The following is a 16844-nucleotide window of genomic DNA, read 5'->3' on the forward strand; positions in this document are numbered from 1 at the left end:
AGACTGAAAGGGGACCAGCCAGCTTCAAAATTCTTCCTAGAAACACTGTGTTATTGCTTAAGGAGGGAACCATTTTCCTATCTTGCCCCAGACCTAAGCTGGTGCCATGGGATCCTCTGGGAGTCTTGAGTCACATCTGTTTCCTGAACTAATATAGTAGGACCTGAGCTGGATTTCCTCCTGTTTCAGTAAGAATCAGACACGTGTGTATTTAGCACTATCCAAGGTACTAAATATAGCCTGCCACAGAAGTCCTTGATTTGAGATTTTTATATAAAGACCAAATCACATACACTTATAATTAAAGATTTCTAATCACACCTGTTCACACAAATATATAAATGATAAATGGAAAAAGCAGTTAAAGTTGCATGAACATGGGCCTCATTTGCACCTCTGCTGCTACTGCTAACAACAACACTGAATGAGCACTAGCTGTATGTTAGCCACTGCATAAGCTCATTACATGCAGTCTCTCAATCTTCTCAACAACCCAGTGAAGCAGCTACTTTTTTGCCCCTTTCTACAGCTTTGGAAACTGAAACTCAGAGAGATTAATCAGCTGGCCCAAGGTTTTTTTGTAAAGGACAAAGTCACTGCTATTAACAATACTGCTGCTCCCTTTGTTAGCCCTCATTCCTCTACATACGACAGAGTTCTTCATCTTATTATAACAATGACTGTGGATAGTAATAAATGATGTGCTTTAATATCATGAGCATCTTTAAATTCTAAATTTGGTGTATGTCTAATTAGAGGCCCAAATTAAATCAGTATTCTTTTTTAATGGCAGCCTTATGAAAGAAGTTCTTACTTTAGTCAACAAATGTATATTCTTCTCACTGTAACTACAAATAAGGTCCAATTATGAGTTGCTGACCCATATTTGCTAACACTGGTGTTGCTTTTCCATCCTAATAATTAGGAGGATGCCAAGGAGGCAGTTGTTGGTTAATGGTGCACATGGCATTCACACTATGTGCCCTAGGGTCTATTTAGTTCAGGAAGGTTACTCCTAATGGAGGAGGCGTTTTTATGGGTTAATCTCCTGTTTGGATACATTCAAACAGAGCACCGCCTTGAGATGATAAATCTTTCTAATTTCTTAGTTGACTTGTCACCAGACCAGATTAGAAAGTTATTAATTTCTTAAGCATAGTGTCATTCCTTTTGCTGCCTAATTACCCTCCAAACAAATGCAGGATCTGACCATGTAGATGGTTCTTAAGAAAAGCTCTAGAATATGTTGGATTTAAATGTGTTAACTCATTTACACGCTTATCTTCAGGATTCTTACCCTGACCCATGTGGGAAACTGTACAGTTATTAGAGGAGAGGGCACTCTGAAGTTCTGACAGCACTTGGCTGCACAGCAAAGGTGAGAGATTTAGTCTGATCACATGATAAAAGGAGCCTCAGTTTACTGGCTTCAAAAACCAAGGAGTCAAAATCAAATTGGAATCTAATTTAGGAATGTAATCTTTGGTCATCCAACATGCTGTCAACGGCATTTCTTCCCAATATACAGGTGGACTTGCCTGCATGGCTGATTGATGGAATAACTTCTTACATTCAACTCTCCTTCGTGCCAGGTGCATTGAGGACTACAAGCTTGGTGTGGATGGCCGCTCTTGCCAACTCATCACAGAGACCTGCCCAGAGGGAAGTGACTGTGGGGAAAGCAGGGAGCTTCCCATGAACCAGACCCTCTTCGGGGAGATGTTCTTTGGTTACAACAACCATTCCAAGGAAGTGGCTGCTGGACAGGTGCTGAAAGGAACATTCAGGTAACCCTCATATGCATAGAACCGACTATTCAAGGCTGTTTGTGGACTTTCTCTAAAGAGCTTTGCACTAGCATAAAGCTTTATATCTCGGAGCAAGGTAAATATGATATGCCTAAAGAGACAGACTATGTTCTTGTGTTTGGTGTTCTCCAAGTCTACATTCCTTCTTTTAGAATCCAAGAACCATGCTTAATTTGGGCTAACAGTAAAGTGTTAAATGAGATTTTACTTTGCCCAGGCAGGAACTGGAAGATATGCTTGAAAGCCTGCACAAAAATGCTCAAGCTCCATTTCCCTATGAATTGAAGTATCAGTGTATGAGTCAGTCTAGAACAGCAGTCCTCAGAGTGCCATCCAAGGATACCTAAGGGCCTCCAGAACCCTCTCAGGGTATCTCCAAGGTCCTGCCTTTTCCAACTGCAAAAAAGCTGGATTTTCTTCCCATACTTCAATCCAAACAAGATGTTACAGTAAATTGAATTCAGATGTGAGAATCCAGCTGTTTTCAATTGTCAGATACTTTTTAAATTTGTAAAAAAATTTAAAATATCACTTCTTTCATGTTTTATACAATATGTTAATATTGAATGAATTCATTTTTGTTGTTTTTAAGTGAATAATAAATTTTTAAAATTTCTATTCTAACTTCTAATATTATAAATATAGATAGACATAATTGGGCCTTATTGTATAAATATAATAAAGCCACTTGGAGCCTTCAGTTATTTTTAAGAGTATAAAGGAATCCTGAGAATAAAATGTTTCAAACCACTGATTTAGACTATTTCTAGGTGATTCTCTGTTCAGTGCCTGCTCCTATTCTGCCTCGGACTATTTGAATACATCTTCTTAGAACCCATGGGAAAATACTTTCCAGGAGATGATGATGAGGAAGAGGATGTCAGTGTTATGATATGGACAGTATTATGATATGGACCAGCAGTTGACAGCAATCTGGGCCTAGACTCTTGTGAGCAAACTGATAGTAAATTTTCAAGACAGTTTTTGGAATCAGTTGCTTTTTCTGTTGTAGATGGGAGGCATTACTAACATATCCCCTTTTAGCCTAGGAATTAGTTTGCCAAAGGCAAGAAGTAAGGTGTCATCACTAATCTAGTGGTGGTTGTAGTCTTCACTGTAGTCTGGAAATGAGACTATGTCTAGATCTTGCTGAGAGGGTGTCAGAAAGTAGTGACTGAGTTGGAAAAGAGGGAAGCATGTTCTTTACCCTTTTGGTAGACCTTTTCGGCTGGGTGATTTCTCATCTCCGCCAGCTCTCACGCCACCCACCATACCCATTATGTCTTACTCCTGACATGTACTTACAGTGGGGTTCAGGGTAAGGGGAACTTCTTGGTTCAGAAGGAATTTTACATTGTGAGGCAGTTCATGGTGGCTTATGCCTATAATCTCAACACTGTGGGAGACCGAAGTGGTGGGTGACACTTGAGCTCAGGAGTTTGAGACCAGTCGAGGCAACAATGGCAAAACTCCATCTCTACAAAAAATACAAAAAGTTAGCCAGGTGTGTTGGCACATGCCTGTAGTCTCAGTTACCTGGGAGGCTGAGGCGAGAGGATCACCTGAGTCCAGGAGGTCAAGGCGATAGTGAGCTATGATTGCAGCACTGCAGTCCAACCTGGGCGACAGAGTGAGACTCTGTCTCAAAAAAATAGTAATTTTACATTATGATTGAAATGTAAAATGCCCAGTAAGGAGTCGGGTTCATCTGAACACTCAGAAATGAATATCTACCCTGTTTCTAGGCAAAACAACTTTGCTCGTGGTTTAGACCAGCAGCTGCCAGATGGTCTTGTGGTAGCCACTGTCCCCCTGGAAAATCAATGCCTAGAGGAGATCTCCGAGCCCACCCCTGACCCTGACTTCCTGACTGGTGAGTGTGCCTTCTCAACCTTATTCAACTGGAAAAAAACAAGCAGCTCCTTGCAGTTTCATGAAATCAAGATTTAACCTCATTTATTTTGGTTTCTAAACCAGTGATTTCCTTGATACACAATAAAAGATCAGCCATAAAACTGAATGCTAGTAGGATTATTTTTCAGTAAAATTGTTGATATTATCATATAATCACCTGCAAAGTGGTCCAAATAGTATATTTTCTTGTTAGTTTCACAGAGATACATTGAAAACAAGTAAGATAATAGTTGCTTAGAGTTCTTGGTGGGATTAGAGGAAGTGACCAGGTCACAGAGGCAGAGAGAGAAGCTAGATTGCTACTCTCACCTAAATATCTATCATTACTACTGTTGGGTTTCCTGGCAAGTACTTATGGAGCATCATGAGGAAATATAAAGTGACAGTTTTGTTGTTACATGACTCTGAGTTTGCATCTCTGCTACTTTCTTTGTGGCATTAGACAATATAGTTTCACGTGGCCTCAGAGTCTCCCATGATAAGAGGGGGATAATAATGCCTGCCCCTCAGTATTGTTTTGAGCCCAGCAGCATTCTTCCTTCAGGCTCATTATGGAACAAACACACAGATTAATTAGAAGAGAGGGAAGAATCTCTGGGTATGGTTGTCTGTGCCTCTAAAGACCCCCAGCTGGCACCTCCTGGGCCAAAGAGGAGACTTCAAGGTGTCCCATGGACTAATGAGAAGCGACTGACTGAGATTTGGCAACACTTGCCAGAAGACTAGACATGAGCTCAACTCCACCGATTGCTTTGTTTGTTTCTCTTTGTTTGTTACTCTTTTCCCTATTCATTCTGTCCTTCTTATTCTATACCTTTTTAGACCCAGAAAATCTGAGACAGGTCTCAGTTAACTTAGAAAGTTTATTTTGCCAAGGTTGAGGACATGCACCTGGGACACAGCCTGTCGTCAGGAAGTCCTGGTGACATGTGCCCAAGGTGGCTGGGGCACAGCTTGGTTTTATACATTTTAGGGAGACATGAGACATCAATCAATATATATACAAAGTATATTGGTTTTGTCTGGAAAGGCGGGACAATTCCAAGCAAAGGCAGGATGACTCTAAGAGGTGAGGGGGTTTCCAGGTCACAGATTGGTGAGAAAGCAACTGTTGCATTCTTTTGAGTTTCTGATGAGCCTTTCCAAAGGATGCAGTTAGATATGCGTTTATCTCAGTGAGCAGAGGGATAAGTCTGAATAGAATGTGAGGTAGGTTTACAAAAGTCAAGCAGTTCCCAGCTTGACTTTTCCCTTTAGCTTAGTGATTTTGGGGGCCCGAGATCTTTCCTTGCACACCTTCCTCTCCTTTTTTCTTCCTTTTCTAAAGAATGGGTTCACCTAAGGGTGGGTCTCTTCCAGATATCAAGTTATGTTAAAAATGTGGGTTTAGACCTAAATGGGTTGAGATGTAGGTCTGTCTGATGTAATATAGCATAGCGATTTACAGCCTTGGCTCTGAGCTTGGCAGTAAGGCTTAGTTCCTTACTGGCTGTGTGATCTGGACAAATTGCTTAACTCCTCTGTGTCTCAATTTCTTTTACCTGTCAAAATGGGCATTCTAACACTATCTTCCTTATAGGATTGATGTGAGGAATCAATAAATTCTTATTTGTAAAGTTTTTAGAATAGTTCCTGACCCATAGTGAGATCGTGTGAATACGTAAGTATTTAAAGGTAGAAAGAAAATAGTATGAAAACTATGAAATAATAGTTAACCTCTAGAAAATAAAAAGCAAGAGAATAAAACAATTAAATATATTCTGGACCAGCAATTAATCTCTTCAAAATCAATTGCCCTATGACATATTACATGCACACAAGCACATGTACACATATACGCACCTGAAAAATTAAATTGCAGCTTCTGGACATATCCCTAAATCCTTCATCTCTGGCATTAGGGAATCTAGTTTTCTTGTTGCCACACAGTTTGCACAGACACTTTCCACATGTGTGTATAAAATGCCTTGAAGAGGTGTGGGGGGGTCACACACAAATAGCCTAGGAGCCACAACACTAATAAGATACGTGGCTCTGTTTAAAGGTCTGCAGGACATCTTCCTCACACATAACTTATGGTGGAGAGAGGAGATTTTACTTCAGTTATGAGATAGCCAGAGAAGTGCTGGACGTTTCCTGAAGCTTTTGGGGAGGAGAGGGTGGATAGAACTGAGAAACATCAGAAAAACATGTGGTTGACTCTTCATCTGTGGGAACAAAGAAAGATTCAAACCAGACCCTCCTTTACAACAGAAACTTCTCTCTCCACATGGCCTTGGACCTCTCCTAATTTGGCCCATTGGAGGGAAAATGAATAGAAGGATGCCCAGATGGGACACCTTTATTTTGATATGATATCCAAGGCAGTCAAGTTTAAGCTTAAGATCACTTTTGCTCTGAAATCCTCTAAGCTAAATTTATGGGAATCTTGATTTGACTACTTTTCTACCTTGCGTTTGTTTTTAACCTATTTTTGTTAAAAAGTGGTAACAGTTAAGCCAAGACCACATATTTCCTTTGATGTAAGCAGGAACTGGGTTTGTTTTAAAGCCCAGAATAACTGGAAGAATCTATTAAAGAGATACTTGACCAAATCTTCCCCATGTTAACTCTAGTTCTGGCAACATTTTAATTTTACCTTTCTAGACTTATACAGGGAAACTTATATCATTTCATTCTATCTACTATATCAGTCACAATTCCCATAAACTTAGCTTAGAGGGTTTTATGGCTAAAGTGATCTTAAGACTCTTCTATATCAGCATTTCCAAGCATTTTGTTTGTTTGTTGTTTTCTTATGAAAAGTCAGGGCTCCATTCATAAACAGATTCTGTCTTCAAATATGTTTGGAAAGAGTATCCTCCTCCCAGCAATAGACAACACCCTTACATTACAGAGGTTTCCTAGAAGCCCTGCAGTAAAGACAGTAAAGAAATCCTTTTTACTTTAAGCTAGCAAATCCCAAGTCTATTTAACTAGAGAATCATTTTCACATGTAACACCTATTTCTATCTTGCAGAATTATCAGTTTGAAGAATATACTGGAAATACTGATCTACATGTCTTATCTCGCTGATGGCTTCTCTCTCCATCAAAATAACAGGACGTTTTGGTGTTATAAGTTGTATGGAAATAAACAAAGACCAAGCAAATAGGAACAGGCAAAGGCTATTTATTTAGAGGCTTGTTAGAGCCAACATCACTTGTATTTTGGCAGAGACTCAAAGGCAGGCAAAGGAGTAGAAAAGCTTTAGAGAGAAAAAAAGAAAAGAGTATGCCCATATTGGAGGCTGTTGGATGAGAAAATTGTAGGTGGCTTAACTAGAAGAGGGCATCCTGTGTGATTGGTTAGGACTGCATGTTGTACTTTCTCTGGTTGGACTTAAGTGGAACTGGGAAAAAAATAGGGAAGTTGTCAGCTATTAATCAAGTCTGGATTGTTTGGTGTCAGTTGTTACAGTGGTTATTGTTTGGCTTCTTGGGGCTGTTTTTTGTGGATAGCGGTCTGACTTCCCATAAGTCTGACTTTCAAATAGTAGATGGGCTTCCTAGGCTAGTTACTCTAGATAATGGGTTGGTTTTCTGAGCTGGTTACTGCAGAATGTGAGTCAGAGTTCTATTTTTATGCATGATCTGGATATTGCCCATTTGTATATTCAGTCTTTCAGCTGAGAAAAATAAGGGAGTCCAGAGGAGGTAGAGGAGGCTGCTGGCTACATTCATAAGCCTGTTGGGTGCCACAGTCATTAAACCTATGTGAAGGTTTAGACCTCTGTGCTCATTAGAATTTTTTAAAGTTCATCCAAAGGGGATGGACTCTTGGCTTTAGAACTTTGGGGCAATATACATATCTCCCTGATATTTCAGATATAACAAGAAAATATAACAAGAAAAAGCTAGCCAGCCTGCCTGCCTGCCTTCCTCCCTTCATTCCTTCTTCCTCATTCTTTCTCTTTTTCTTGCTTTAAAGATTGCCCATAAAGTCTGCTCAGTCATTCTTTTCTCAAGCATAGGTAAGAAAAATTAATGTTTTTTTCTTGAGAAAACATAGTCAGAGATAATTGCTTAAAAAAATAGTCATCAGAAATGTGTCCCAAAATAATAATTAAAAAAAAAAAAATTGAACCTAGGCCGGGCGCGGTGGCTCAAGCCTGTAATCCCAGCACTTTGGGAGGCCGAAGCGGGCGGATCACAAGGTCAAGAGATCGAGACCATCCTGGTCAACATGCTGAAACCCCGTCTCTACTAAAAATACAAAAAATTAGCTGGGCATGGTGGCACATGCCTGTAATCCCAGCTACTCAGGAGGCTGAGGCAGGAGAATTGCCTCAACCCAGGAGGCGGAGGTTGCAGTGAGCCGAGATCGCGCCATTGCACTCCAGCCTGGGTAACAAGAGCGAAACTCCGTCTCAAAAAAAAAAAGAAAAAAGAAAAAAAATTGAACCTGACTGCCTGTCAAGGGCACCTTGAGAAAGTATGTCATATGACTCACCTAGATAATATATATTTTTAAATACCCCTTTCTTTTTAACTAATGGAATTATTATCGTAAGTGAGCATGGAAAACACTTCTAAGCATTAATAGTTTTGTAACTGTTCCCTAACTATGGTGTAGCATAAATGCATCCAGGAGAAATGTTGACCAGCTAAGTAATAGAGTTCAGTTGTTTGGCCCATTCTGGGTGGATGTGGAACACTGTTATCCCTACCCCTCTCCCCCACCCAACATCTGTGCTTGTTCCTTTATTTTATCCTGCCTCTATTGTTCTGGGCTTAAAAGCCCGGGAAGTTATAACAAAAGCACCAATTAAGAAATGCCAAGCTTATACAGTTAGGTATGATGTGAGAGAGGTAAGGTTGATGATGATGATAACATATGGAGACCATGTATATGTATGGTACTTTCTCTTTTCTCAGAGAACTTTTATTGCCCATTTTATTTTGTTCTCACCACCTGCCTGCAAGGTAAATAGGATGAATACTATTATTTAGACTCTTCATATATGAAAACACAAATAAATGGGTGACCTGGCCTAAAGTCATACAACTGGTAGGAATCAAAACTGAAAAGAAAGCAAGAGATCATGTCAGCTAAGACTCTTACTTTACAGATGAAACAATTGGGAACCAAAAGATCCCAGAGCCAGGTAGCCAGAGAGGATGGTTAGGTTGTGAGAACAAGAAGTTATGGGTATGAAAGTATCATTTTGAAACTACCTATTCAGCAGCACAGCCAGCCTTAGAACTCGGGCTTTGTGTTTTCTGTTTCTTTTTCCCCTAGGAAGGAAACAATTCAATTAAAGGTAGTTTTGCCTCATAATTTGAAAATTTTTTATTTAGTGGGCTTGTTATTTTTATATAATCAACTTTTAAAAATAAAGGCAAAGTGGATGAGCTGACATAACTAGGGAACACTTGTTATATTAAATAGTTCTACATATCACATACATCTTATGCTCTAATAAAATGTACCTTTAAAGCATGTGACTGAAGTCTTAAACTTGTAAAGTTAGAATGCCATTTGTATACTTTTGAAGTTAACATAAAAGTTAAAAACCAAAGTATGGAGTAGTATGACTGTCCATAGTCACAAAGATTAATGCCCTAAAAGAATATTTGAAAGAAAAGAATACTAAAAACTTTCTCTTAGTTTCAGGTAGTTTGTCTTTGATTCCCTAAGATAAAATGTAAGCAGTCGATTCACTAAGCACCTTTCCTGACCTTTTTCTTTTCACCTTACCAAAAATTATTCTAATATGATTCACACAGAAGTGAAATGTTGGCAATTACTCACCTAATTTTATCAGGGTTGACAAGCAGCTAATTCATCCTACCTACTCTTCATCCAGATTAAGCATTAAATTAGTTGATTTAGCCTGAAGGAAACATGGGTCCAAATGGCAGGATAATTCACTACATATGTTTTATTGCTATTATATTTGTAGACATGCACACATACCACACATTCTATACATTATGCATTTGCTATATATTGCCCTTGTATTTGTGTATATATAAATATATACACACACGTATGCATATGTGTGTATATTCCTATAACTAACACATATAGCAAAGATGAAGCATAGAAATGAAGCTAAAATTTGTTTTCTATACTTAGCAAGGCGATTTTTTTTCCTATGGCCTAATTATTTTGTTTCCATAGGATTTTATAATTATAGTAATGGGTAGGTTTCAAACAGGGTCACACTCTTTCTTCAAGGTACTTAAGGAAGAATAGCCTATTGGTAACATCTCTAAGAGGCTGTAAGGGTGTGTTTATTGAGAGTGACCTTGGACAACTAACTTAATGTCTCAGAGCCTCAATTTTTCCATTAATAAAAGGGAGACAACACACAACTATCACAACGTCTGGCACAGAGATGGCATTCAATATTTGGCTGTTCCTGCCTGTTAATGATTTTGTCACCCTGATACTGTTCCTTCTGGTAAAGAAGGAATAAGCACTATCAGCCTGAGAGTAATTAAAACTTAAATACTGAACACAAATCAGTTAAATGAGACAGAAAAATCAATGTTATCAGGTATGTGAGCTGAGTCAATTACTGCAACCATTAAAGAGAGTAAAATTCGGGTGTATTACAGTAAGCCTGGAGTTTAATATAAATTTGTTATGGGGATATTACAGCAGAATGAGTAAGAACTGCTGCCTGGCCTCAGAGTCATCTGGAGCCCCATCCTGGCTTACCTGGTGTCTTAAGGACCTTATCTTTTCTCAAAGTACTTTTACACACATAATTTTATTTGTTCTCACAACCTGCCTGTAAAGTAGATAGGATGAATACCATTATCCCCACTTTTCAGATATCAAAATACAAACAAATGAGTTGCATGGCCCAAAATCAGACAGCTGGTAGGAATCAGAATTGAAAAGGAAGCAAGAGGTCATCTTAGTTAAACTTATCACTTTACAGATAAAATGGCTGGGCACCAAAAAATCTGTTTGCCAGGTAGCCAGAGAGAGGTTAGTCACATTTTGAGAACAAGAAGTTATTGGGTACGAAAGCAACTATCATTCTGAAACTACCTGCTGCAGTAACATAGCCAGACTTAGAGCTTCAATTTTCTCATTTATAAAATTCAAATAATAACAGCTGTCCCACAAGGTTCAAATGGCTTAATACATGCAAAGTGCTTAGCAAAATGCCTGGCACAGAGTAAGCATTCAATAAATGATAGATGTTGTTACTGTGGTTCCAGAAATCATCTTCATCAAAGAACATTTAATCATTTTCTCACAATTACAATCCTTCAACTCACCTCATAGAGGTGGTCACATTTTTTGATTTGAGACTTGTGAATCAGTCTCGGAACTGAGCCTGCATCTCTTCTGTCCTTAGGCATGGTGAACTTCAGTGAAGTGTCTGGATACCCCGTGCTGCAGCACTGGAAAGTCCGGTCTGTGATGTACCACATCAAACTCAACCAAGTGGCCATCTCTCAGGGTGAGCACTGCTGTGGGCCATCCTGCCCACCTCCCCCAGAACTTACAAGTCCTTTCCGAGGAGAGAAGCCTTTGGTCCCATTGTCGAAGATGCCGCCTAAAATATAGCTACTGCATGAGATGTGTGAGCTATTTACTCAGATGTATCCAGAAGAGCAGATGGCTAGAATCGGATTCTTTTCTAAGTAGAGATTTCATTGCACATGTTAACTTGGACTGTAGAAGAGAGGGAAAGGGCAAGACCGGAGCCAGCAAAGGTATAATTTTTCCTGGGGTCATCCAGTGTGTGGAGAGGATACGTAAAAGCAGACTTTTTACAAATTGACAGAATTAAGTAATCCAAATGCAAAGAGCATAATTTAGGGATTCCATATAATTAACTAAAAAAAGAGAGCAAGAAAGGGGGGGGGAAATGGGGGGAGGAAAACCAGAAAGCAGCTTAACATTCCTAAACAGCAAGTGAGTGAAATAAAGACTGAAAGATTGAGAGAAAGACAGAGAGAGAGAGAGAGAGAGAGAAAGAGAAATAGATCTTAATAGAGCTTCTCTCTCTACATATAGCTAGTAAGTTAAGGAGTACTGAGTTGTAAACTTACTTAGGGTTTTAGGGTCAGCAATAGGGAGGTAGAGCCTTAGAGCCAGTGGGAGACAGATGAATGGTAGAGGACAGATAGAGAAGTTATGAACTTAAGTGAGACAGAAACTCACAAAGGGTTAAGTTTTGTGCACAGAGAAAGATAATGCATTAAAGATATACCACATTTTCGACACAAGGGACTCAGAACTTTTTCTTTTTTAACACAAAAGAGTTCTCGGCAGGAAGTGACTGGGATGGGGAACTTACTGACAGAAACTCTTCTAGTGCAGCACATCTAGAAAGAACTAGGCTACTTTTTGTTCCAGGAAAACACAATATCAGAGACTTTACTCCATTTACATGGTCAGTGTGCACCCAGCACAGATGCTGTGCATATCAGAAGTTAACAATCAAATATCACTGCTGCCACATGCCTTTCAAAGTCACACAATAGTGTCACAGTGACGTGGACCTCAGCACTTGAGGTCTCAAGCTGAGCTAGACCTGACTGCCTTGATAGGAGACAGGTAGGTAGAAAAGAAAACCATGGGCTGGGTGCGGTGGCTCACACCTGTAATCCCAGCACTTTGAGAGGCTGAGATGGGTGGATCATGAGGTCAGGAGTTTGAGACTAGCCTGTCCAACACAGTGAAACCCCATCTCTACTAAAAACACAAAAAAGAAAAAAGCTGGATGCAGTGGTAGGCACCTAAAATCCAAGCTACTCGGGAGCCTGAGGCAGGAGAATCACTTGCCTAGATGACATCATTGCACTGCAACCTGGAGAATAGTGTGAGACTCTGTCAAGAAAGAGAGAACCAGAGAGAGAGAGAGAGAGAGAGAGAGAGAGAGAGAGAGAGAGAGATGGCAGGGAGGGAGGGAGGAAGGGTGGAAGGAAGGAAGGAAGGGTGGGAGGGAGGGAGGGAGGGGAGGAAGGAAGGAGGGAAGGAAGGAAGGAAGGACATGTCCCATGTAAAGCTAGCCAGATCCAAAAGGTATTAAATTTAGAAAATTTAACATAGGTCATCTTTCAGACAGGTATACAGTAATTCTCTTAAAGAGAGACAGCAAATCCAAGATTTGCCTGCAGAGTTGGGAGATAGGAGGCCAACAGTTTTTCTCTTCCATTTGTCATTTCCCAGCCCTTTTATTTTAGAATTTCTGCAATAAAATAGAAGCAGTGTATTAGTAACTTTTCTTACCTTTCTTCTGTCACTGTCTTCTCATTGCCCATGTCTACATCTGAAGGCAGCATTTTGCAATTGCCTTTTTTGATCACTACGCACAGTCAGAATACATTTTGTATCGTGACCTTGTGCATACACATACTCCCATATGCACACAACAGAAGTTTCATGAAGTGATACTTTATCTTCACGATGTGAAATGTTCTCAGCTGGTATTTGTGTTTCTATTTTAGACTATGCTAATTGTTTCTGCGTTTTTCAAATGCAATTATTTGAACTCACTAAATTGATTTAATGTCATGACCTGTGATTTGAAAAAAAAAGAAAAAAAACATTGATTTAAGGGGGACAGCAGAGGTTTGGCAATGTTTCGCTTGACTTGGCACAAAGTTAATACAACCAACTGGCTTAAAAGATATTCACTTAGGAACTGAAATATCTGATTTAGCTAAATGGAAGCATTCACTGGACACTTGTAGCTAGCTCTCCAACGTCACTTTGAGCCACACAGGCACTTCCATGTTTGGGGCTGAATTGCCTGGGAATCCATATACCCAAATTGTGAGTCCTCCTTCTTATCCTTGGGTGATGCTTCTCCATAGCCCTCAGCAATGCTCTCCACTCGCTGGATGGGGCCACATCTCGTGCAGATTTTGTGGCTTTGTTGGACCAGTTCGGCAACCATTACATCCAGGAAGCTATCTACGGCTTTGAGGAGTCCTGTTCTATCTGGTACCCAAACAAGCAGGTCCAGCGGCGACTCTGGCTGGAGTATGAAGACATCAGTAAAGGTAAGTGACATGCGTGTTGGCAAATTCCATACCTCATGCCAGTACCGGCTGCCCACATACCATCTATAAGACCAATTTTAAGGAGTCTATAGGAACAAGACTCATTCAGATTTTCCCCCAATGATCTGTGCCTATCTTTAAAATTTCCAAGGTTTGGTTGCAAAAACCAAATCTCAAAATCAAAGCGTTTAGGGAATTTTAGATGCAGACTGGAGTCAAAATTGTAAGCTTACTATGTTAGTTATCACAGAGAGAGTTCTCTAAAGGTTCTGGCCGGCCACTATCCATTTTGCTACCCTAGTGGGGACAAAGTATTAGACTGCTTGTATAGAGGCGGGAAGAAGCAGTGAGAGTGATTCAGTCTCCAGGAGTCACACCCGACTCTGCCTAGAATCCCTTTATAGCAGCTACATACATAGTAAACCCTTTCTCGCTTCATGCTGCCCTCTGCGTAGGCTCATTTTTCCCACTGATTTGTGTTATGAGGGAATCTCTATTGGCCAGGTGTTTATATAGCTCTGAATAACAGCCTCACAAATAAATCCTTGTCTGCTGTCTTGACAGCAAGTTAGTATTCAGTTCAAGTCAGTATAAGAAATTGAAATTTGTTACACCTTCTTGATTCACCCTCTGGTATAGCAGGTGTGGTGGCCAGTATATTTGTATCTGATCAACCAAGACTACTTTAGAACTGCCATTCATGGAATTTCTCTTGAGTTTATCCACATGGCATTCTGATGAGGCCAAGTTGTAGATATGGGACTTGCTAAAGGGCAAGAGATGAATTAGCACAATAGAAACTCAAGAAATGGGTCATCTTAAGACTCAAGGACCAAGGAAGGGCTCCTCTGAGACAAGGGGCCTCTGCTGGCAGCAGGGCTGCCACAGGGGCAAGTACGTCCCTGTGACTGAGGTGCTCTTGGTTCTTTGAGCTTCTTGTTTCGCCTTGCTCAAGAGGTAGCAGAGCCACGATATCCTCTCTTCTGGCTGGACACTTTCTCCCAGAAGAAACAAGAGATTTGAGACTGGGCTGCAGTGGCTGCAGCCATTCATTCCCCTCAAACCTTCATTACTGTAAACTTAGAAACACAACCACAGGCTTCTGCTGTCTCTTCAAACTTCAGGTTCTTAACATTGTTCTGATTCCAATTTGCCAAGAGAGCAATGTAATATAAGCAAATGTAGATGCTGTCAGTTCCAGCTGGCAAAGCTTTCTTCTGTTTTCATGCCAGAGCCTGGGGACTGAACCAGGGGACTGAATCCTTTCCTAGTTCTGTTTGCCAGTGGTTCAAGGATTGCCAGGGTCTCAGATTTCTGGGAGATAAGAGTCCGACCTTGCCAAGAGCTCCAGACCTTGTCTCTCTCCGAAGTACTGCAGTGTCCTTAAAATTAAAAACTGAATCCAGGAGGGAATTCTGTCCACGGCCTTGGCATTATGCCCTACTCATCTTCATCACAAGCCTCCCTTACCACTCAGGAGCTAGTTTTGCCACAGTCTAAGTGTTGACTTTGGTTTTCTGAAATATGGTCTATTTAAAGCTCCTTGCTTGTTACTAACCTTAAAACACATGCAAACATTTTAGTTGATCTATATCAATCTCTGTCTACCACCTTCATTCCTAAACCTTACCTCTAAGTTATAGGGTTTTTGTGTTTTGTTATTTAGTCTGGTTCTTTAAATATATTTCTCCTCCTTGGGCATCAGTTTTCTTTTATTCTAAAATGTTGCATGAGGGAATGTAACTGATAAAGAATGATGCATAGGCTGAGGTAGGCAGATCACCAGGTGAGGAGATCAAGGCCATCCCGGCCAACATGGTGAAACCTTGTCTCCACTGAAATACAAAAAATTAGCTGGGCATGATACACATGCTACTCGGGAGGCTGAGGCAGGGGAATCCCTTGAACCCAGGAGGCAGAAATTGCAGTGAGCTGAGATCCCACCACTGCACTCCAGCCTGGCAACAGAGTAAGACTCCATCTTAAAAAGAATGATATGTGCGTAAGACAAAGGGAGATATTTCTGTCTTGCTCTCTGAGAGGGCTGATACAGAATGGAACTTTACCCTAGGAGTGACAAGTGTGCTGAGAGGGCTATACCTTCTGTGATATGCAAGGGACACTTTCTGGATTTGAGTCCTTTGATTATATGTTATTCCCTGCTATGACTTGAAAACTCTTCTAGTGAAATGAGTTTCTTTGTTTTTTATTTCTATAACTATGACCAGATACCTAAAATTAGTTATGGATTGAATAGGGAAGGAAGTTTACCATGGTGAAATGAAATGGAAAGAGCACAGGACTTAAGGATGGAAGTCTAGAGTCATCCCGGTGATATCACTTTAGTCAGTCACTTACCTGGACCTCATCTGTAATGTCCTCTCTGGTTCTCCAGCCCTGACAGTTTAGGAATCCTTATGAATCTTCCTTTACATGGGAAGTTTTCTCAGGTTAGGTATTTGGGTAAAAGTCCCCTCTTCTCTCTACAAAGCCATAAAATTCTCAGGACTAGGTTTTGTGCCTTATTCGACTTTAAATTCCCAGAGCCACAGCACCAAGCACTTGGTAAGGACTCGTGGTGTTCGCTACTGTTGTTGCTTTGTTGTCAGTGACAGTGGTGATGGTCATAGTAATGGTGACAAAAGCGTCTCTGAGGTGGTGACATCCATGTGGGTTTTATTGCAGACATGTAACTTGCTTTAGTTATGCCTGACTGAGGAAAACTCAGAGATGGGTGTTTTGGGCCAGATCTTCAGAAGGCAGCCTCCCATTCAGCAGGCACTTATTGGTCATGCTAACACCATGTGGTTTGCCTTACCGACATTGAGGATCATCTCGCTTAAGATAAGTCTGATGAAGCCTGTAAGAAACATACTTTCATTTCTTATTGTCCAAGATTAGCCTGCCTGAGTTGTTTTTACAGGGCAAGTGAAGACAGAATTTCAGAAATGAAATGTTCAACCTCCTCTGACCCCACATCTAACCTTACGCGTATCTTCTCCCGTCGTCCTTTGCCCTCCTGCCTCAGAAAATGTCGGCGGGGCGGTGGGGGGGTGGTTCTTCCTCTCCAGGCTAGCCTCTCCATCTGTGTGCCAGCACCCG

The 16844-nt window shown here is 40.6% G+C and overlaps 1 protein-coding gene across 3 annotated transcripts in view; it reads left to right on the forward strand.

The window, feature by feature from the left end:
* The window catches only part of ASTN1 (astrotactin 1), a 318993-nt gene that overhangs the window by 236994 nt on the left and 65155 nt on the right, over nt 1-16844 (forward strand). For all 3 annotated transcript variants that reach the window (XM_074389834.1, XM_074389833.1, XM_003925340.4), the window contains exons 13-16: nt 1593-1787; nt 3554-3681; nt 11084-11188; nt 13554-13742. In XM_074389834.1, coding sequence (XP_074245935.1) covers nt 1593-1787; nt 3554-3681; nt 11084-11188; nt 13554-13742 — 617 coding nt within the window. The remainder of the gene's footprint in view (nt 1-1592; nt 1788-3553; nt 3682-11083; nt 11189-13553; nt 13743-16844) is intronic.

The sequence above is a fragment of the Saimiri boliviensis genome, chromosome 19 (assembly GCF_048565385.1).
Source record: "Saimiri boliviensis isolate mSaiBol1 chromosome 19, mSaiBol1.pri, whole genome shotgun sequence".
NCBI lineage: Eukaryota > Metazoa > Chordata > Mammalia > Primates > Cebidae > Saimiri > Saimiri boliviensis.